The sequence below is a fragment of the Heptranchias perlo genome, chromosome 13 (genome assembly GCF_035084215.1).
Source record: "Heptranchias perlo isolate sHepPer1 chromosome 13, sHepPer1.hap1, whole genome shotgun sequence".
Classification (NCBI taxonomy): domain Eukaryota; kingdom Metazoa; phylum Chordata; class Chondrichthyes; order Hexanchiformes; family Hexanchidae; genus Heptranchias; species Heptranchias perlo.
The window spans coordinates 41,461,707-41,483,708 of record NC_090337.1 but is presented as its reverse complement, the minus strand read 5'-3'; the positions used below and the strand labels follow the sequence as shown (position 1 = coordinate 41,483,708).

Genomic DNA, 22,002 nt, shown 5'->3' with positions numbered 1-22,002 from the left:
GGTGCATCGTGAGAGACTGCCTGGAGCATCAGGAAGTTATGCAAATGTAACCTCGTATGGTATTGCTACTTATCAAGAACTCATTGTTGTGCTTATGGTGATCATTTAGGTCTTACCTTTTCTATTGCAATATTGAGCCACAGGTAGTAAAAATGTGGCATTCTCTGTTACTGGCCTGTTAGATACCATGGCAGCTCAATCATTGCTCATTGACATTGTTTGTGTGTTGGTGAGGCCAGTAACCATTGGTATTATCCACATTGTAATTCTTGTTTGGCTGTATCACTCTATTACAAAATTTTCAGTTTGCGCTATTAATAGTGAATTTTTATTTATTTTTTTATTCGTTCATGGGATGTGGGCGTTGCTGGTGAGGTCGGCATTTATTGCCCATCCCTAATTGCCCTCGAGAAGGGGGTGGTGAGCCGCCTTCTTGAACCACTGCAGTCCGTGTGGTGACGGTTCTCCCACAGTGCTGTTAGGGAGTTCCAGGATTTTGACCCAGCGACGATGAAGGAACGGCGATATATTTCCAAGTCGGGATGGTGTGAATCTTGGAGGGGAACGTGCAGGTGGTGTTGTTCCCATGTGCCTGCTGCTCTTGTCCTTCTAGGTGATAGAGGTCGCGAGTTTGGGAGGTGCTGTCGAAGAAGCCTTGGCGAGTTGCTGCAGTGCATCCTGTGGATGGTACACACTGCAGCCACTGAGCGCCGGTGGTGAAGGGAGTGAATGTTTAGGGTGATGGATGGGGTGCCAATCAAGTGGGTTGCTTTGTCCTGGATGGTTTCGAGCTTCTCGAGTGTTGTTGGAGCTGCACTCATCCAAGCAAGTGGAGAGTATTCCATCACACTTCTGACTTGTGCCTTGTAGATGGTGGAAAGGCTTTGGGGAGTCAGGAGGTGAGTCACTCGCCGCAGAATACCCAGCCTCTGACCTGCTCTTGTAGCCACAGTATTTATATGGCTGGTCTAGTTAAGTTTCTGGTCAATGGTGACCCCCAGGATGTTGATGGTGGGGGATTCGGTGATGGTAATGCCGTTTTATGCATGCATTTATGAAAAAACATTTACAATTTTGGTACAAATAACAACCAGAAGAAATCTTCCCTATTGTGCCTAACAGACAGAAAATGCACTGTTCCAACTTTTGCCTTCAATAGTTGTTTTATACATATTTCTGCTGCCAGTGATTACAGCAACTATTCCTCCATTTGGTAATTAAACAGTTAATTACAGTGTGCTGAAAAATGGTCCAAATGTCATTTAAAACCTCGATACCATTGAGACCCAGGATTTATATATTAATTTTTTTTAAATGTATTTTTAGGGGATGGGCAGTGTATAGCACTACTATGACACTCCAAAGTAATGGTAACAGCAGTGTAGATCTTTGGTCCTTCTACATTACAATTATATTGACAGCATATCTTGCAATTCATTAATTGTGCCCCTCCCCCATACATCTGATATTCGTGGATTGATATATATCCCAATGTTAGCACCTTAGACTGTGCAGTGGTGCACTAGTAACAAAATTCAGCCCAATATCTCTTCTACATTAATGATTTAATTCAGTGAAAATTTGAGATAGTTTTGATTATAGAAAATTTCTGGATTACAATGTAGAGTTATTATCATACATATATTCTACTTTTTACTTTATTAAGATGTCATGGGTAATACAGTCAAATTTAATTTAGAAGAATCTAACATATTTTATTAACACAGCAACAATAAATGGCATGACAACATCATTGCTTAAAAACTGTCAATCTCTAACACCTTCCAGTTCTGATGAAAGGTCATCAACCTGAAACTTTAATTCTGTTTCTCCAGATATGCTGCCTGATCTACTGAGTGTTTTCCAGCTTTTCTATTTTTATGACATCACAGACCTAGCACAAGACCAGCTAGCTACAAATGCAAAGCAGTGTCGAAAAATTACAGAACCATATCATGTAATCATATTGAACTACAAATAATTAAACTGCAGTCTGCATGAGTATTGCTCTGTCTGAGTGTCTTTGCATAGTTCAATATAAGGTGGTGCAGTCACGCAATGCACAGGAGGCTGCACTGTGAAGTTTCAAAGGCTTTGCACTTGCAATCCTCTACACGCTGAGTTCCTTAATCTCAATTCTGCTGCTGTGGTAAGAAAAGCCAAAAGGCAGCTCTCATACATGTTCCAGGAGCTGGTTTCAGTGCAGCATTGGTGGAGGCTTTGCAACGTATCATTTATCTGCCCACCCTCTTGGATAGTATCACCTCCCTTTCCTGTTGGTTGGTGCATTGTACACAGAGTACCAACCAAAGGGAAGGGGAGTTAATACTTTAAAATGATAGCATGTTACCCTTAGAAAAATCGGTACCAAGTTGCATATTGGCAAAGTGTTTCATTTACCAACTCATCCGTTGTCATAGTTATTATAAAAAGCTTACCCATAGCATTGCTATTCAGCAAAAATACACCAAAGGCTAAGCCACTCTCCCCTTCCAGACACATAAAGAAAGTGTGGTGTCCATAGAGATTATGCATACCCTGTTAAAGAAAAACACCATTTTTAACTGTCTTGAGAGCACTTGCATCATGCAATATTTACTGTATCAATTTCAGTTTAATCTTGACACAGTCACACAGGTCTTGCACCATCTATATTCTAAAAGTGCTTAAGACAGTGGGCTCAACAACAATTTACACTCACATAGTAACTTTCCTGTCACAAAACATCTACAAATGCTTTTCAAGAAGAGCAAGAAGAGCAACCAGAATGTAAGGGAAAAGTTAGGGGCTGTTACAATTCAGGAATATTCCAGATAACTTTTTCTTATGACAATTATAAAGAACCACTTCCACATGCAAGCCCACACTTCCGACAAACTGAAGCAAGGCATTATAAGCAAAGTAATCTGGAAGGTAACGTGCTCCGTATGGACAATAACCGTATTTACTATTGATACGTACACATTGGAAACAATAGCCTAGAAATTGGATTGGGCCCGAATCAGGAAGCGATGTCAGTGCAGTACTCACCATTGGCAACTGTGTGCTCAGCTATCTTGGCCTCATGCAGTGGAATTCCCTCCCTAAACCCCTCTGTCACTCCACCTCCCTCTCCTCCTTGAAGACCCCTCTTAAAATCCATATCTTTGACTAAGCTTATGATCATACTTCCTCTGTAGCTTGACATCCATTTTTTTCCTTACGCCTCTGTGAAGCACCTTGCAACATTTTCTATGATAAAGACACTATATAAATGTAAGCTGTTATTGTTTTTGTGACCGTCTCATGCATAATGAATAGCCACCTAGGTGAGGTATTGGAAAGTTATTGCTACTTGTGTAACACCACAGCTTTGAGAAGAAGAAGGATAAGAGGAGAAATATCAAGGTGATAACTGCAGGAAGGAAAAAAATGAAACAATAAAACACGTCTGAGGCAATTGTTTTATATAAAATAAGCCATCTATGTCCCATGCATCTTTGAGTTATCACCACTCAATGGTTCATTTTGCATTAACCATCACTCCCTGACACACAACTTCTATATAGCTTACTCCTAACTACCTTATATTTAATGCTTTTTCATTTACATGTTGAGAAATTTTGTATTAATTCTATAAAAGGAAGAAAGAACATGTATTTATATAGTGCTGCTCACAATCTCAGGATGTCCCAAGTTCTTCACAGCCAATTAATCACTTTTGAAGTGCAGTCACTATTATAATGTAGGGAAATGCAGCAGCTAATTTGTGTACAGCAAGGTCCCACAAACAGTAGTGGAATAAATAACCAGATAATCTATTTTAGTGGTGCTGGTGGAGGGATAAATGTTAACCAAGAGAACTCCTCTGCTCTTCTTCGAATAGTGCCATGGGATCTTTTACATCCAACGTGAGAGGGCAGCTTGGGCCTTAGTTTAATGTCTCATCTACCTCTAACAATGCAGAACTCCTTCAGTCCTGCACTGAAGTGTCAGCCTAGATTATGTGCTTAAGTCTCTGAAGTGGGGCCTGAGCCTATGACCTTCTGATTCAGAGATGAGTGCTAACATCATGGGGTAAATTTTAACTTCCAGCCAGGAAGGAAGGGAGCGGGGGTAGGGGGGGGGGGGGGGAAGATTTCCGGGTGCGAAACCTGGAGGGTAAGTGGGCAGGTCGCGATAGGATGAGGCCAATCAATTGCACTTACAGGTTTTGCACCTGGCGGCCAGCCTGATTGACAGGTTGGTTGGCTGTTGGGCAGGAAGGTCTGCTGCAGCAGGCCACAGCTGGGGATTGGAGAGAGAGAGGGAGGGAGGGATCATAGGCCGGGGAGAAGATTGGTGCGGGAGGGGCCGGGGAGGAGTTCAGGGGGAAGCCGGGGAGAAGATCGAGATCGGGGGGCGGAGGAAGAGATCGGGGGGCGGAGGAAGAGATCGGGGGGCGGAGGAAGAGATCGGGGGGCGGAGGAAGAGATCGGGGGGCGGAGGAAGAGATCGGGGGGCGGAGGAAGAGATCGGGGGGCGGAGGAAGAGATCGGGGGGCGGAGGAAGAGATCGGGGGGCGGAGGAAGAGATCGGGGGGCGGAGGAAGAGATCGGGGGGCGGAGGAAGAGATCGGGGGGCGGAGGAAGAGATCGGGGGGCGGAGGAAGAGATCGGGGGGCGGAGGAAGAGATCGGGGGGCGGAGGAAGAGATCGGGGGGCGGAGGAAGAGATCGGGGGGCGGAGGAAGAGATCGGGGGGCCGGAGGAAGAGATCGGGGGGCGGAGGAAGAGATCGGGGGGCGGAGGAAGAGATCGGGGGGCGGAGGAAGAGATCGGGGGGCGGAGGAAGAGATCGGGGGGCCGGAGGAAGAGATCGGGGGGCCGGGAAGGAGATTGAAGGTCGCTGGAGGTCGGGTGAAGAGTCGGAGGTAAGTGGGGTCCACCATATTGGGGTGGGGAGGTGGGGTGGGTGTGGGGGGTCCCCCATTGGTTGGGGGGGGGGGGGGGGTCCACCATGGTGGGTGGCGGGGTCAGCTAATCGCGTGGGTCCTGACTGGCAGGTGAACTTGTTGGGCCTGGATGAAGCACTCCTGCTCCTCCAGGCTAACAAGCAGTGCAATAAAGGCACTCACCTCATGGATCTGGCCCTTCCCGCCTGCTTTCACCTGACATGAATAGGAAGCAATGGGAAACCCAAACAGGTAAGGTTAAATTTGTTTTATTATTCCAATACACAAAATATTAAGTGCTTAAGTATCTAAATGAGGTACATTGCCTTTTTAAGTATCAGCCCGCTGGCTTTAAGTGTGGGCGAGACTTCCTGGTGTCTGTTCTCCACACGCAGACAAACCTGCCTGGGTTAAACCCAGAAGCAGGTGTGTTGGAGCTGGTATGTGGTCCTGCCCTGAAAAGTGAGTATTTTTACTCCCCACCCACCCCAACTCACGCAGCCTTGAAGGTTAAAATTTACCCCATGTTATCAGAGTATACTTATGAGGATTTACGATTTGTCTTTCAGTAAATCTTTGTCCACAAGTTACTTATATAATTTCAACTATATAATTTGCAACTGATAAATCGTTCCAGCAGTGGAAAAAATAAGGGGGAAAAAGCAGCAGGGGGAATCATCTGATGGCATCATTTAAAATGAACTTGACATTCAAATGGCTTTCATACCCCATTAGGAAATGCATCTCTGCTGAAGATAGGCCAGGTCTTCCAGTTTGTGTCATGGCGATAATGTTTATGAACATGCTCTCCTAGTCCATAGATGTTGTGACTGGGAAGTTTGGCAGTTATTTGTAAATACTGATCAGCAAACTGCAATGGTCCCACTGAAGTATCAAATCTATAGACAAAAATACTATTATTCTTTTATTCTGTATGATGTACTACTTGAAACATTTGGAATAGCAAAATGTATATAAGTCTACATCACACACACAGACACACACACACACAGAAATTGTGTGTCTCTTTTTATTTGTTCATAACCAATATATACCAAGCACCTCACACTTCCAATAAAAAAATGTTGTGAAAAATATTGCCTTAAGTAATTTAAGTTTTCAGCAGTTCACACAACTTATATTCTTAATATTTTTATTCCCTGTAGTTTAGATGTGTTATTAATCATCAGGAGTTAATATAAAAATTTCAAAACCAAGTAAGCTTAAGTGAGACTAAATACATTTAAGTTAGTAACATAAATGAATTTAGATTTTGTTATACCTCATACTGGGGAAAAGAACTGAATTCAAAGATAACTGAAATATTCACAAAATTACATTATTATTAAGAAATCCAATATGTACACACTCATGTTTGTATCACATTTAACATTGTTCATCTTTACATATGTCTGGCTATAAAATTTAGCAGATTGAGGGGTTAGGTGGAGTTCCTGATTTCCTGTTTGATGTGGCATTTCAGATCCCTTGCTGATGCACTGCGACTTTCATAACTGATCAAAGAATTAATTGGCTGTTTTTAAATTAATGGCAGTACATAATTAGTCTGAGATGAGTTGTAGGTCCAAATACAGGTTGATTTTCAGTTGGATCACATCACATCTATTGACAAAGCGATAAGTTGACAAAATCTATTTTCAAAGTACAGACTAATTCTAAGTCATTAAATTACATTCTATGTAAAGGTAGCACCTCAATCCATGCAATTAGAAATTCTGAATCTGTGCAGAAAGGTTCATATTCCTCAATTTTGGCATAATGGCTGTATTTCTAAGGTTACGGATAAGTAATCTATTTTTAAAACCCTATAAAATATTGTGATTGCTATCTTAAACAAAGTTATATCTTTGTAAATACACACAAGATTAGCTTTTGGAATTTATGGCCTGATAATATTTATTTTTCCATTAAGCTTGCATCAGAATTACATTCCAATGATGTTGCTAAATGGCCAGCTTGTTAATCTACACTGCAGAAAAAGGCTATATATATCACAGAAAGAATGAAAGCAATTTATAGAGGAAGAAAAGACACTGGTACATTAAAGAATAGCGATAGAAGATTGATATGGATGACCCCAAGATTTAGGACTCTAAGTTACGGACAGAATATCAGAACTGAACTTGTTTATAATTCCAGAAAAAAAGCTTGGGAGACATGATCAAAGTTTTTAAATGCTGGGGGAATGGATAATCTGACAATGGCACTACACCACATGAATTTTAAATAATAAGCCTCAAGCAAGACCAGAGATTGGAACAATTTTGTTTTTGTTAGAGTGTACATGTGCGGGGTTTACAGGAAAGAGAATGGAAATGAGCAAGCACTGAGAGGGGAAGTCTGAGAGTGGAGAGACAATATGCAAGAAAACATATTGAGACAGATAGAGATTGGGGGAAGTGTTGCAGAATGAACCAATTAGAGTCTGTTCTTTTTTAATTTCATATACCACTTTTGCCTTGAAATCTTTGCAGGTGGAACTGGGAACATGAACGCATCCATATAAAATTCCTTGCCATTATTTAAATGTTTATTTTTTCGTACCACCACTGGAAGAGGAATTGCATACTCATGTAATAACATGCCTGTTACTAATAATCTGCGCCAATGTTGATTCAAATACATATTGGTAAGGAAATTGCTTACAGAATAGTTTTGGTGGACTTTCTCATGATTACAACTCCAAAAGGATTCTGATTAAGTTCAACTTCGTAATTAGGATTTGATGCTGCAGGACCCGCAAATGGTTTAATGTTTTCATGCTGAACTTCATATCGACGTTTGTTAGCATCTGTAATCTTAGCATGACAATCAATAACATAAATTAGACATGATGTCCGTTAGATGCACAAATTTAAAAATATAAAATGATGCCTTAAATACAAATCAATTCATTAAAACATCAGTCTGATAATAACAAAACAAAAGGTTGTTGCACAATATTTTTAATTATAGGTTATCTTAATTATTTTTTTTGATAATCAAATATTATACCAAAAAATTGAGTATTCTCATGCATTGTATAGAAAAGTACTATATCTTGGTTAAATATGCATTCAGTGTTATCCATTAAAGTCAAATTAAAAAACAAATTATAGCTGTTGATACAAACATGTTCTAATAAATTAAAGACTAAAAATATATTTCAGGCTTTGCTTTCATTGTATCTTTATGTTGTAATTTGTCCCTATATCAATGATAAAAATGAATTACTAAAATATATAAGAAGTTAAAAAAATTGCTGTAAGGTTATCCATTTCATATATACAATAAACCGATGGTAATAGAAAACCCAAAGATTTAATTTCTCTTTAAAGCACGCTAACCTTGAATCGGAAGCGATTTTCTGTCTGCTTTTCCTCAATCAATACTAACTTTTCAACGCTGATTCCAAAAAGGGAGGGAGAAGGCAAACGTTGCAACTGAGTTTCAAACCCTTTTTCAAAATAAGATCTCTGTTAAACGCATTGATCAATAAAAACATTTAGATCATGTGATAAAAGAAGCAAGTCAAACAAAACAAGTCGTTTCAGCTGCAGTATAGACCTGTTGGAGTTCTCTTTCGATATTCCTGGACCCTGTATCCAAAATTCTGTGCGAAGAAGCACCAGGGCCCATTTCCACTTGTCACTGGTTTCCAGCAGCAACCTCGAGCTTCACAGGCTTCCTAGGAAAGAGAAAAGTGAAAGATAATAAGACATGATACTCAAATATTGTTCGGATTTCTTTTATCTCCATTGCATTTGTAATATTTCTCTGCCTTTATTAGTACAAATTGCACTGTGTGTCATAATTCCCTTGTCACAATTATTTGCATGGGCGGACCAACTTTCGAAAAGATGGATCATTATGGTAATCATAGTTTATATAATTTTCAACTATAAAAAAAGAGACATTTGTCGGGGTGCATTTTAAATTACAGTACAGATAATTTCACAGACTGCCATCTTTTGAATCATCATGTAATTTCCCATGTTGCAACTGATGGTTAATATTAGATCATCCTGACCTGCTATCCCTTGTTACAAAGCCTTATTTTACTGGCCAGAAAATGTCTCTTACACTTGACATGGAAAACTTCATACCTCGCTAATTTAATTTGCTAATGGATGAATCTACAAAATAAATCGGATAATGGGGCTTTAATAAGGCGTTTATTGTACACAGCTGCTTCAAAAAGCAGTTCTGCAAATTGGATTTGTGCTCTCCTACCGTTAAACTGCCTTGTTCAAAGTGTGAGGTAGTTTAACAGCAGAAAAGGTGGAACAGGTAGCAACGGAATAATGCTGACTGTCAGCATGAGGGGCTGCAGCCTATCTGCTCGTCCCTGTGCAGGTAGTTTCACCATCACGTACCAGTGTGGACCTTCCCTAGCCAATAAGGAAGCTGTTGGGCCCAAAAATAAAAAATAAATTTAAAATCTCTTGTCAAAATAACTGAATGTGTCCAAGAAGCAGCAGCTTGCACATTAATTTTTATACCTCTCGATTGTCCCAATTTGGTCACTGTCACAATTTTATTTTTCAATCATGATTTTAATCTTGTCCCAGTGTCCTAACATTGAAGTGGCATTCCCTCATTTTAAAGTGACCTCCATGCCTAAGGCAATGTTTACACTACAACTTGAGTGTTGCTGTGAAGCAGCTTCCTTTTCGCAGTAACATGAAATTTTCAGTATAAATCAGGGGTCTGCACTCAATCTGACTCCAGAGAGAAGTGATATCTTGAAGGAGCCAGTCTCACACCATTTAGGAATGGTACTACATGGAAGGTAGCTCCAGTACATTATCAAGCCAGGGTTCAGGGGCCTTCTGGGCCTCCTCAGGGATTTAAGGCCTATAGTTAATGTATGGACACCACTGTCTAAACATTTCAAGTTGAATTACCGGGAGAGGAGTTCCTCACAAGCATATAACCATGCTAGCATAAAGCTCTCTCATGGGCTGAAGAATTGGAGTTCCAACCAGGCAATATAAATGGGCTGCTGCCTGGTTGGAACTCATAGTGCAGCTACCAGTCTCGGTATAAATGCAGCATGAAACTGTTAGCTTTGAAATGACAAGAGCTGGGGAATAAAGTACGTTTAAAATGCCAAGTTGAACAGGGCGGTAAGTCCACCGCTGCCATTTTAACTGCACTACCGCCCCGTTTCCACCAAGGGCAGGGAGTCAAAACCTCCCTTCATATTTCTTTACATTGAATTTTATCTGACATCTATCTGTCCAATCTATTAGTATGCCTGTCTCCTGAAGTCACTTACCATCCTCTTCACAGTTAGCAATCATGCTCCTTGTTTTTGAAAATTTTGCTACTGCGTCCTCTATACCCAAGTCCAAATTATTTATATATATTGGTCCTCACTCTGACCACTAGTTTGGAAAAACATCTGTTAACTGCTTTCTCTGGTTTTGTCACATTCCTTTCCATGCCATGTGCCTTAATTTTATCAACTAGCCTTCTATGAGGCATCTAATCAAATGCCCTTTGAAAGTTCATACAGACAATGTGCACTACATTTTTCTTATCAATATTCTGCATTATTTCCTCAAAGAACTGTATTGAATTTAATCTAAATCGATACAGACACAATGATAAACAGGAGCCAAATCAAAGGATTAGTCCAACTCCCAGTTGCTTTTAGTAGTAGACTATAAAAGTCATTTGGACTTTAGTTCAGGTACAATGTGCAGAAGCAACTAGTTAATTTGTCAGCATACAAAATCTGTGCATAGTTGTCATGCTAGATACACTTTTTTTGCTATGTGCAAAACATGCCTGTTTATGCACAGTCAGCTGAAATAGGTAAAGGTCTGCCTGGATTTCTAATGGCACAATGATAAAAGGATTGTAAACTTGCAATAAGGTCAATAGTCAATTTTTTTTTACATCTAAACAGTACAAGCCATTTATAGTGAACTAGCTTCCACGTGGGAGTTTTGTCCATTAAATGTGGTGCCCAACAATTCCATCAATTATTTCTTATATTTTCCAGACACAGTTATTTCCGTCACTTGTGTGAAGTTACATTGCAGTTTTGGCTGATACTCCTAGCATGCACCTGTTGTTATTACAGGAGTATTTTTTTTCAGCATTGCACTGCTGTGCAACGTATGCCCAAATTCCCCAAAAAATCAGTGGGCAAGGTTGCCTGCTGGAAACATAAAGTTGGAAAATTACCCCACGTTCATCATCCTACCATTGATCCCATTGTGTAGTATAGTTCTAAATTAAATTAAATCCCAAATCCTGGCAATAAAGTCCAATAATAAATCAATCGCTTACAATGACTAATTAAAGTGACATTAACTTCTGTTATAAGCAATTGATTTGTTATTGCACATTGGGATTTGCGATTTTAAATGAAGTAGCTGACTGTCTGCTATACCTGTGCTGGGCAAAATATAGTAAGAAAAATGTTATAGAATAAACCTATAATATTCTGCCTAACTGTGTCTAAATTAATCATAATTTATTTGCCTTTATCAGCGATTGAGGAAACTTCTTGGTTATGATCCAAAAACATCTTACTCATTAATCCCCATAATAATAGGCATAATGTGATGGTCAGACTTGTACTTACATAGTGTTCTGTACACAGTGGACCCATGTCACCATGGAATCAAGCCATATTCCATAAACTGTTGCTGTGAATGGTAATATTTTCTTTGCGAAAATAGCATATTGGACCTCACAAGGGTTTAATTTCCTCCATAGTTATTTAATGCATTCACATAAACAGTTGTTTATTTTAAATGGGTCAATAACTGTTAAAATAATATACAAAGGAATTTGATGCAATTACTACCAGAAGAATTTAAATCCATTAATGTCTATCTGTTGCTGTCCCCTCCTCCTTTTATGGCATTCCTATAAAGATGCTTTTCCTCACTGACCATGACAGTTCTGATGAAGGCTTAAAACATTAATGGCCTGAAGTTTCCTCCATGGGCGCAATCAGGAAATTGCGCCCAAAATGCACCCGACACTATGCCCATCTAGCCCAGGTGAAATTGCGCTCAAGTTTCTGTGCAAACTAATTAACATAAACCCGAATTTAAAATCTCCCATAAATCGGTGCAATCAACCAGCATAATCGAGCATGATCGATTTGTGACTTGAACAGAGCCCATGGGGCCTCAATGTGCTGGTGTGGGGCAGTATATAAGGTGAGGGGGGAAAAATGTCTTCCTTCAGAGCGAGGCTGGAGAATACAAGGTAAGCAGCACTTATCTCTCTGTCCTGCAAACTTTTACAGCAATTAATTTAAATCGCTCTGTACAGAGCCTGAGGTATTTTTAACTTTTCCCTTCCTGCAGAGGAATAGCCAGAAAATGAGTCATCCTTCAAGTTTTATTAAAGTTGTATAACTTCTGCAGCAGCGGATCAGGCCCGAGGCTTTAATTCACTGCTGGTCAACTAATTTGCATTGGATTCATATGACCACGGGTACCTGTGTGCCTGAGAATCCGGGCGCAATGTAATGAACCCCTCCAAAAAAACGCAATTGGAGGAAACTCGTGCTTCGGTGCTGGGGATGTGACCAGTTCTGTGGCCGGAGGTTTATTTGGATCAGGGTTCAATCTTTCGGAAGAGATGTTAAACCAAGACCCTGCCTGCCCTCTCAGGTGGATGCAAAAGATCCCATGCCATTATTGAAAAAAGAGCCGGGGAGTTTTCCCTGTGTCCTGGCCAATATTTATCCCTCAACCAACATAACTAAAACAGATTATCTAGCTATTTAGCTCATTGTAGATTGTGGGACCTTGCTGTGGGCAAATTAGCTGCCACGTTTCCTACATTAAAACAGTGACTATACTTCAAAAGTTCTTCACTGCCTACAAAGCGCTTTGGGACATCATAAGGTTGTGAAAGATGCTATATAAATACAATTCTATCTTTCTTTCTATGTGCTCTATATTTTAAATAGAGCATTAGGAATTAGTATGAGTATGTTAACCATTCAAATGTGGAGTTCACCAACTGGTATTTCTACTCTTTAAAGTCCTCTCAAAAGTCATGAGCCAGAAATCGCTCCAAGCAGCGAGGCTATGCTCCTGCAAACTAAATTAACAAATTTACTTACAGCGGGCTCTGTGGCATCGAATTGCTTGAATTTGAACATAAAAAAAGAATGTGCACTATCAACCCAGCCTTTGAGCAGCTTGAGTTGCCACTCAGCTGGAAAAGTGTGTGAGGAGAAGAAACACCCACAAAATCTGACAGGAAGAGAAGTCGCGTCCACAGATTCAGGCTGCATTGCTTAGGCAGGCAAGCAGACTTCATTCATTTAAAGTTAGTATTCTGGATGTCATTGTAAATAAAAAAATTACATTTTTTTAAATAAAAAGTCAAATAAATAATTGAATTATATTAAAGAGAAAGAAGAGAAAAGGAAAAAAAAATCAATTTCAAAACTATTAAAATGAGGAGTAATATGAGACTCCACATTTTTAAAAGTTAATTTTTAGATGTTTGGCAGTCATTAAGACTAACCGCGCTGATAAAACTTAGTTTAGACCTGGTATTTTTAAGCCTACCTGTTTGGTGGCATAATTAGTTACTTACCAACTGGGCACATAAGCAAGTTTGCACTTTTTCAATGATTTCTCTGATTAAAAAGTGTGATGTTCCTTTAATTCGAAGCTGTCATATCGCTGGCGAGCCACCAGGAGCTAGTTCCAGATTTCCGTATTTCACTGCACATGTGCAAACGAGGGAACTTGCTCCTTCAATTCGTCACTAAAAACGGAGAGCACCATTGAGCTCTTCCATTAATTAGGGAGCGATTTCTGGCCCAATGCGCTTGGTAATTTTGGAAGCTATTGTGGTAAACTTGAATAATGCTAAATATTTTGGGAAGAAAATACAGCATAGTAACAAAAATCACAAACAATATATTTTTAAAAATTCAATTAAATATTCGGTCTCTTGTATAAACCCAATTTATTCAATATGTAGAGATTGGGTGGCACAGAAAGTTGATACATTATCTTTTCACCTGTTGAACCTTGGTTTGAATCCTCACCAAGCACTGTTATTCCTCACCAAGTACAAACATTCAGACACATGCACACTCGGTTTTGAAAAATTATGCAGCATCTTTTTTACTATTTCTTATGAATGAATCCATTGGTTGAAGAAATTAAGTGAAGAGAAGAGGGGTAAAGCACACTGAGCTTTAACTTCCAATTTCATCAGTATGACTCCTATTGGCACTAAAGGAAGTGAAAATTTCACACAAACATTTAAGGTATAAAATCATGATTTACTCTTAAATTTACTGGTAAGTGTCTAAACTACCCATTCTCCAGTGAATGGATAATATCATCGGGTATGCATCTAACATAAAAGTCAAAGCTAAGACTAATACTGCTTTGAGATGAGGAGTTAAATTATTGGACCAGACAAGCTAATTATAGTGAAAATGGATTCAAGTATCTCACTTGTAGCCCTTTTAGTTGAAATTTTATGCATTGCCTTTTTGATGCTGTTGTATTAATATACACTACAGAATGAAGTCATTAACCTTGAACTGGCCTCTGCAGAACATTTTTTCCAACACCACGTGAATCATTTCAGGGGAGTCCCATTAAGATCTCACAATAAATGTAAGGGTTATACATTTACAGAGTACAGTAGTCTATTACTAAAGAAGTGTCTTGCATAAAATAAGATGTCACATTTTGTGTAGGGCAAGTTCTCCCAAAACTTTAGAAGATATTTTCTAAACTGACCCTTGAAGCTCCATCATCTGGAAAGCAGTTGACTCGATCACTATCGAGAATGCAGAATGGACAGGATGGGATGAAAGGTTGGGCTGCACCTGTGAAAGTACAAACAGAGATTCAGGAACATTAGAAGTACACCAATTCCAGCCAAAATTCTGAATAGTCTTTAAGCAAAGTATTTTAAGTAAAGATGATTCTCATACGGTGTGCGGATACACAGTGTGCTGAGAGTTCGTAAGTGTGGGAGTTTAATGGTTAATCTCTTTAAATCTAGTGCATATTGCTTCAACTGTTTAAGGTCAATTTAAAAGTTTAAATTTTTAAGTTTCTGTCAGGCTTCAGCAGAGAGCTGCTGTAGCAAGTTAATTGGTTAGCTAGATTCAACTGGTACTTGAAGGTGGGGCAGGCCTGACTCATCTGAGTCTCAACTGTAGAAATACAGGGGCCTGTCAGTGCATGGTGTGCGGATACACAGTGTGCTGAGAGTTCGGTAAGTGTGGGAGTTCGGTGAAGTGGGGGAAGGAGGTGCTGCTTTGCCTTGCTTTTCCTAACTTTTCCCGCAGAGCGGCAGTGGATCTGAGAGTAGAAGACTGAGATTGTGGAATAAAAGCAGCAGCAGACCTGCACCAAGAGACAACTACTGTGCGACATCACAGGTGAGGCAGGAGAGTCCGAGAGGTGAGCAGAGTATAAAAGGGGAGGCCTAGAGCGGGAAGAGAGTCTAGGAGTCTAAGGCAAGTCATGGCAGCACAGCTCGCACCCGTGATATGCTCCTCCTGCACTATGTGGGAAGTCATGGACACTACCAGTGTCCCCGGCGACCATGTGTGCAGGAAGTGTGTCCAGCTGCAGCTACTGGCTAACCGTCTTTCGGAGCTGGAGCTGCGGGTGGACTCACTGTGGAGCATCCGCGATGCTGAGACTATCGTGGATAGCACGTTCAGTGAGGTGGTCACACCGCAGGTAAAGAATACGCAGGCAGAAAGGAAATGGGTGACCGCCAGGCAGAGTAAAAGGACTGGGCAGGTAAAGCAGGAGTCCCCTGGGACCATCTCCCTCTCAAACAGATATTCTGCTTTGGATACTGTTGGGGGAGATGGCTTATCAGGGGAAAGCAGCAAGAGCCAGGTTCGGGGCACCACGGGTGGCTCTGCTGTACAGGAGGGGAGGAAGAAGAGTGGCAGGACTATAGTGATAGGGGATTCCATTGTAAGGGGAACAGATAGGCGTTTCTGCGGCCGCACACGTGACTCCAGGATGGCAAGTTGCCTCCCTGGTGCTCGGGTCAAGGATGTCACGGAGCGGCTGCAGGGCATTCTGGAGGGGGAGGGTGAACAGCCAGTAGTCATGGTCCATATTGGTACCAACGACATAGGTAAAAAAAGGGATGAGGTCCTGCAAGGTGAATTTAAGGAGTTAGGAGATAAATTAAAAAGCAGGACTTCAAAGGTAGTGATCTCAGGATTACTACCGGTGCCACGTGCTAGTGAGTATAGGAACAGGAGTATAGACAGGATGAATGCGTGGCTGCAGGAATGGTGTAGGAGGGAGGGATTTAGATTCCTGGGACATTGGGACCGGTTCTGGGGAAGGTGGGACCTGAACAAGCGGGACGGGTTACACCCGAGCAGGACCGGGACCAATGTCCTCGCGGGAGTGTTTGCTAGTGCTGTTGGGGAAGGTTTAAACTAGAGTGGCAGGGGGATGGGAACCTGAGCGGGGACTCAGAAGGGAATAAAGTTGAGAGCAGCAAGAGAGGGGAAGACCCAGGGGAAATCTACAATACAAATAGTACAAACAGTTGTTCAAGAACAAGTGAGAGGGAAAAGCGTAGAGCAGCGGAAAGAAAGTGTACTTTAGGCACTTTAGGTACTTTAGGCACGACAGATAAAATGAAAACTAGAAGGCGTAAGGCGATTAATCCAGCATCAAAGCTGTGGCAGGGGGTTGGGAACCTGAGCAGGGACACAGAGGAAAGCGTATCAGGAAGGGACAGAAGGTATGGAGTAAAAGGTAAAGTGTTAAAAAAGGAAAAAGCAGGAACTAAGTGTCACAAAACATATTTGAAAGTTCTTTATCTGAATGCACGTAGCATTCGTAACAAAATGGACGAGTTAACGGCACAAATAACGACGTATGGGTATGATCTTGTGGCCATTACAGAAACATGGCTACAGGGTGACAACGACTGGGAATTAAATATGCCAGGGTATTTAACAATCAGGAAGGACAGGAAGGAAGGGGAGGTGGGGTGTCTATGTTAATAAGGGAAGGAATCACTGTAATACAGAGAAAAGATATTGGGACAAAGGATCAGGATAATGAAACAGTTTGGGTAGAGATAAGGAATAATAAGGGGCAAAAAACACTCGTGGGCGTAGTATATAGGCCTCCTAATAGTTGCAACTCTGCTGGAAGAAGTATTAATCAGGAAATAGTCGGGGCATGTAATAAGGGAACAGCTATAATTATGGGGGATTTTAACTATCATATTAACTGGACAAATCAAATTGGGCAGGGCAGCCTTGAGGAAGAGTTTATTGAGTGTATTAGGGATGGATTTCTTGAGCAGTATGTAACTGATCCTACAAGGGGGCAAGCAACCTTGGACCTGGTCCTGTGCAATGAGCCAGGATTAATTAATAATGTCCTATTTAAGGATCCCCTTGGAATGAGTGACCATAACATGGTTACATTCCATATCCAATTAGAGGGTGAGAAGGTTGGTTCTCAAACAAGCGTACTGAGCTTGAATAAAGGAGATAATGATGGTATGAGAGCGGAATTGATTAAAGTGGACTGGGAAAATAGATTAAAGGGTAAGACAGTACATGAGCAGTGGTGTACATTTAAGGAGTTATTTTACAACTTGAAAAAAAAAAATATACCACTGAGGAAAAAAGGGTGTAAAAGGAATGACAGCCATCCGTGGCGAAGTAAAGAAATTAAGGATAGTATCCGACTAAAAACAAGGACATATAAGGTAGCCAAACTTAGTGGGAGGATAGAAGATTGGGAAGTCTTCAAAAGACAGCAAAAAGTAACGAAAGGATTGATTAAGAAAGGGAAGATAGATTATGAAAATAAATTAGCAAAAAATATAAAAACAGATAGCAAGAGTTTCTACAGTTATATAAAAAGAAAAAGGGTGGCTAAGGCAAACGTAGGTCCTTTAGAGGATGAGACCGGGAAATTAATGGTGGGAAACATGGAGATGGCAAAAATGCTGAACAAATATTTTGTTGCAGTCTTTACGGTAGAGGACACTAAGAATATCCCAACACTGGACAAACAGGGGGCTCTAGGGGGGGGAGGAGCTAAATACGATTAAAATCACTAAGGAATTGGTACTCAGTAAATTAATGGGACTCAAGGCGGATAAATCACCTGGACCTGATGGCTTACATACTAGGGTCTTGAGGGAAGTGGCAGTCGGAATTGTGGATGCTTTGGTAATAATTTTCCAAAATTCTCTGGACTCGGCAAAGGTCCCGGCAGATTGGAAAACTGCCAATGTAACACCCTTATTTAAAAAGGGTAGTAGGCAGAAGGCTGGAAATTATAGACCAGTTAGCTTAACATCTGTGGTGGGTAAAATTTTGGAGTCTATTATTAAGGAGACAGTAGCAGAACATTTGGATAAACATAATTTAATAGGACAAAGTCAGCATGGCTTTACGAAGGGGAAGTCATGTCTGACAAATTTGCTTGAGTTCTTTGAGGATATAACGTATAGGGTGGATAAAGGGGAACCAGTGGACGTGGTGTATTTGGACTTCCAGAAGGCATTCGGCAAGGTGCCACATAAAAGATTATTGCTCAAGATAAAGAATCACTGGATTGGGGGTAATATTCTGGCATGGGTGGAGGATTGGTTATCTAACAGGAAGCAGAGAGTTGGGATAAATGGTTCATTCTCGGACTGGCAACCTGTAGCCAGTGGTGTTCCGCAGGGGTCGGTGCTGGGTCCCCAACTCTTTACAGTCTATGTTAACGATTTGGAGGAGGGGACCGAGTGTAACATATCAAAGTTTGCAGATGATACAAAGATGGGAGGGAAAGTAGAGAGTGAGGAGGACATAAAAAACCTACAAGGGGATATAGACAGGCTGGGCGAGTGGGCGGAGATTTGGCAGATGCAATACAATATTGGAAAATGTGAGGTTATGCACTATGGCAGGAAAAATCAGAGAGCAAGTTATTATCTTAATGGCGAGCAACTGGAAAGTACTGCAGTACAAAGGGATCTGGGGGTCCTCGTGCAAGAAAATCAAAAAGTTAGTTTGCAGGTGCAGCAGGTGATCAAGAAGGCCAACGGAATGTTGGCGTTTATTGCTAGGGGGATAGAATATAAAAACAGGGAGGTATTGCTGCAGTTATATAGGGTATTGGTGAGACCGCACCTGGAATACTGCATACAGTTTTGGTGTCCATACTTAAGAAAAGACATACTTGCTCTCGAGGCAGTACAAAGAAGGTTCACTCGGTTAATCCCAGGGATGAGGGGGTGGACATATGAGGAGAGGTTGAGTAGATTGGGACTCTACTCATTGGAGTTCAGAAGAATGAGAGGCGATCTTATTGAAACATATAAGATTGTGAAGGGGCTTGATCGGGTGGATGCGGTAAGGATGTTCCCAAGGATGGGTGAAACTAGAACTAGGGGGCATAATCTTAGAATAAGGGGCTGCTCTTTCAAAACTGAGATGAGGAGAAACTTCTTCACTCAGAGGGTAGTAGGTCTGTGGAATTTGCTGCCCCAGGAAGCTGTGGAAGCTACATCATTAAATAAATTTAAAACAGAAATAGACAGTTTCCTAGAAGTAAAGGGAATTAGGGGTTACGGGGAGCGGGCAGGAAATTGGACATGAATTTAGATTTGAGGTTAGGATCAGATCAGCCATGATCTTATTGAATGGCGGAGCAGGCTCGAGGGGTCGATTGGCCTACTCCTGCTCCTGTTTCTTATGTTCTTATGTTCTTATACTATCTTTTCAAATACAACAAACAGACCACAAATGAATTGATAAGGTTGTACTGGTAAACATTAGGGCTGGAATTATATATTTTTTCTTCATGCAACAAGACATCAATTAAGAATATGACCTTTGAATATAGCTAAAGTATAGACCTTGATGTAAAATTACATTTTCCAAAGTGAGGGAATCCCAGGTGTGAATGCAGCTTTGAATCCATCTTTCAATAATACGTGCCAAGCCAAATTTAATATTTGCTTTAAATTTTAGACATGTTTATCATTATTGTATAATTGTTTTGTTATAAAACTACAGTAAAGAAAACAAAATGATTAATAATACAGAATATCTCTGGATTTTTTTTCTTTTTACCTTTGTCAATAGTTCCTGGTTGGCCAGTGGCTAAAAGTGCAATTAAAACAATGGCTACAATAACCACTAAGATGAACAAAGCAATAAGTATCGTTTCCAAATTAGAAAACTTTCTTCTCGCCATTTGTCAGATCAAGCAGAAACCTAGTCAGGAAATAAATGAGTACAAGTAATATTATAATGTCATGATGCTTACACAGAGGACAAAGCCACATTCTGCTCACTACCCTTCACTCACATTCTTCATTAGTTTCCTTTATGTTGGAAAAGTCGGCTTCAATTGCTGCCATACTTTCTTTATTCTCTTGTCCTTATAATTTCAACACTCTCATCATTCCCTGAGCTTGATATGGACACATTTAAAGAGAGAGATTTACCATTGTTCCAAGTACAAACAAACCATTAAAAATAATTTGGTTGCTGTGTTCTGACTGGGTGAGGTTCTTCTGTCGTTTCTCTGTGGTTTCCAAAGATCTCCTGTAGAAGTTATGGCAGACAATTGGAAGAACCCCCAGAAAAATGAAACCCCTTTATATTCAGATTTAATTGAAGACCTAATTGAAGGCATTCTTACAGGGCACTCTAACATATAATGGGGTGCCAGTCAATAACCACCAATTAAGACTTCCTCATTACTCTGAACCCAGGGAGCAGGAGCTTTCTAAAAGCTGCAAATGGCCACAAAACAAAATTGTAGAACAATCAAATTAGAATAATAGCCTCAATTCATGTCAACCTGTCTTATCCTCAGTTCATAGTACAAAATAAACAGCCATCCACTACTAAAGTATTGTTAACTTCAACAGCTCTTTAGTTTCTCTTCCATCCTGTTTGGTTTCTGAAATGTTGAATAAAATAGAGAGCACTGATAAAATCATCAGGATATATCTTGTTTTGGAGAGTTACTCATTCTAGTAGTATGAGGGAAGTTGTAATTAACATTACAAGATACTCAGACAACTTAATGATCCTATCCTTTCAACTGTGTAGGCTATTTCAAGGAATCCATTTGAGACAGTTTCCTAGAACAATACATCATGGAACCAACCAGGGAACAGGCTATTTTAGATCTTGTACTGTGTATTCAGACAGGGTTAATTCGTATTCTCACAGTAATGGATCCTTTGGGGAAGAGTGATCATAATATGATAGAATTTCACACTGAGTTTGAGAGTGACATACTTAAGCCAGAAACTAGAATCTTAAACTTAAACAAAGCCAATTACATAGGTATGAGGGGCGAGTTGGCAAAGGTAGATTGTGAAATTAGATGAAAGGGCGTGATGGTCGATAAGCAGTGGCAAACATTTAAGAAATATTTCAATATTCTCAACGAATATCATTGAGAAATAAAAAATCCATGGGAAAAGTAATTCATCTGTGGCTAAATAAAGAAATTAAGGATAGTATTAGATAGAAAGAAAAGGCCTATAATGTTGCCAAGAAGAGTAGTAAGCCTGAGGATTGGGAACGTTTTAGAAACCAGCAAAGGATGACCAAAAAATTGCTTAAAGGGGAGAAAATAGAATATGAAAATAAACTAGCAAGAAATATAAAAACAGATTGTAAGAGCTTCTACAAGTATGTAAAAAGGAAGAGAGTAGCAAAAGTAAACAAGGGTCCCTGAGAGGCTGAAACAGGATAAATTATAATGGGGAATAAGTAAATGGCAGAGATGTTGAACAAATATTTTGTATCTGTCTTCACAGTAGAAGACACAAAAAGCATACCAGAAATAATGGGGAACCAAGGGGCTAATGAGAGTGAGGAACTTAAAGTAATTAATATCAGTTGAGAAAAAGTAATGGAGAAACTAATGGGACTAAAAGCCAATAAATGCCCTGGACCTGATGGCTTACATCCTATGGTTCTAATAGAGGTGGCTACAGAGATAGTAGATGCTTTGGTTGTGATCTTCCAAAACTCCCTAGATTCTAGAACGGTCCCAGCGGATTGGAAGGTAGCAAATGTAACCCACTATTCAAGAAAGGAGG

The 22,002-nt window shown here is 40.3% G+C and overlaps 1 protein-coding gene across 2 annotated transcripts in view; it reads right to left on the bottom strand.

The window, feature by feature from the left end:
• The window catches only part of si (sucrase-isomaltase), a 130,942-nt gene that overhangs the window by 106,075 nt on the left and 2,865 nt on the right, over positions 1–22,002 (bottom strand). For both annotated transcript variants that reach the window (XM_067995363.1, XM_067995364.1), the window contains exons 3-9: positions 20,009–20,152; positions 14,667–14,755; positions 8,479–8,599; positions 8,259–8,368; positions 7,579–7,730; positions 5,639–5,810; positions 2,439–2,538 (exon numbers count right to left, since the gene is read on the bottom strand). In XM_067995363.1, coding sequence (XP_067851464.1) covers positions 2,439–2,538; positions 5,639–5,810; positions 7,579–7,730; positions 8,259–8,368; positions 8,479–8,599; positions 14,667–14,755; positions 20,009–20,132 — 868 coding nt within the window. In that variant the 5' untranslated portion in view covers positions 20,133–20,152. The remainder of the gene's footprint in view (positions 1–2,438; positions 2,539–5,638; positions 5,811–7,578; positions 7,731–8,258; positions 8,369–8,478; positions 8,600–14,666; positions 14,756–20,008; positions 20,153–22,002) is intronic.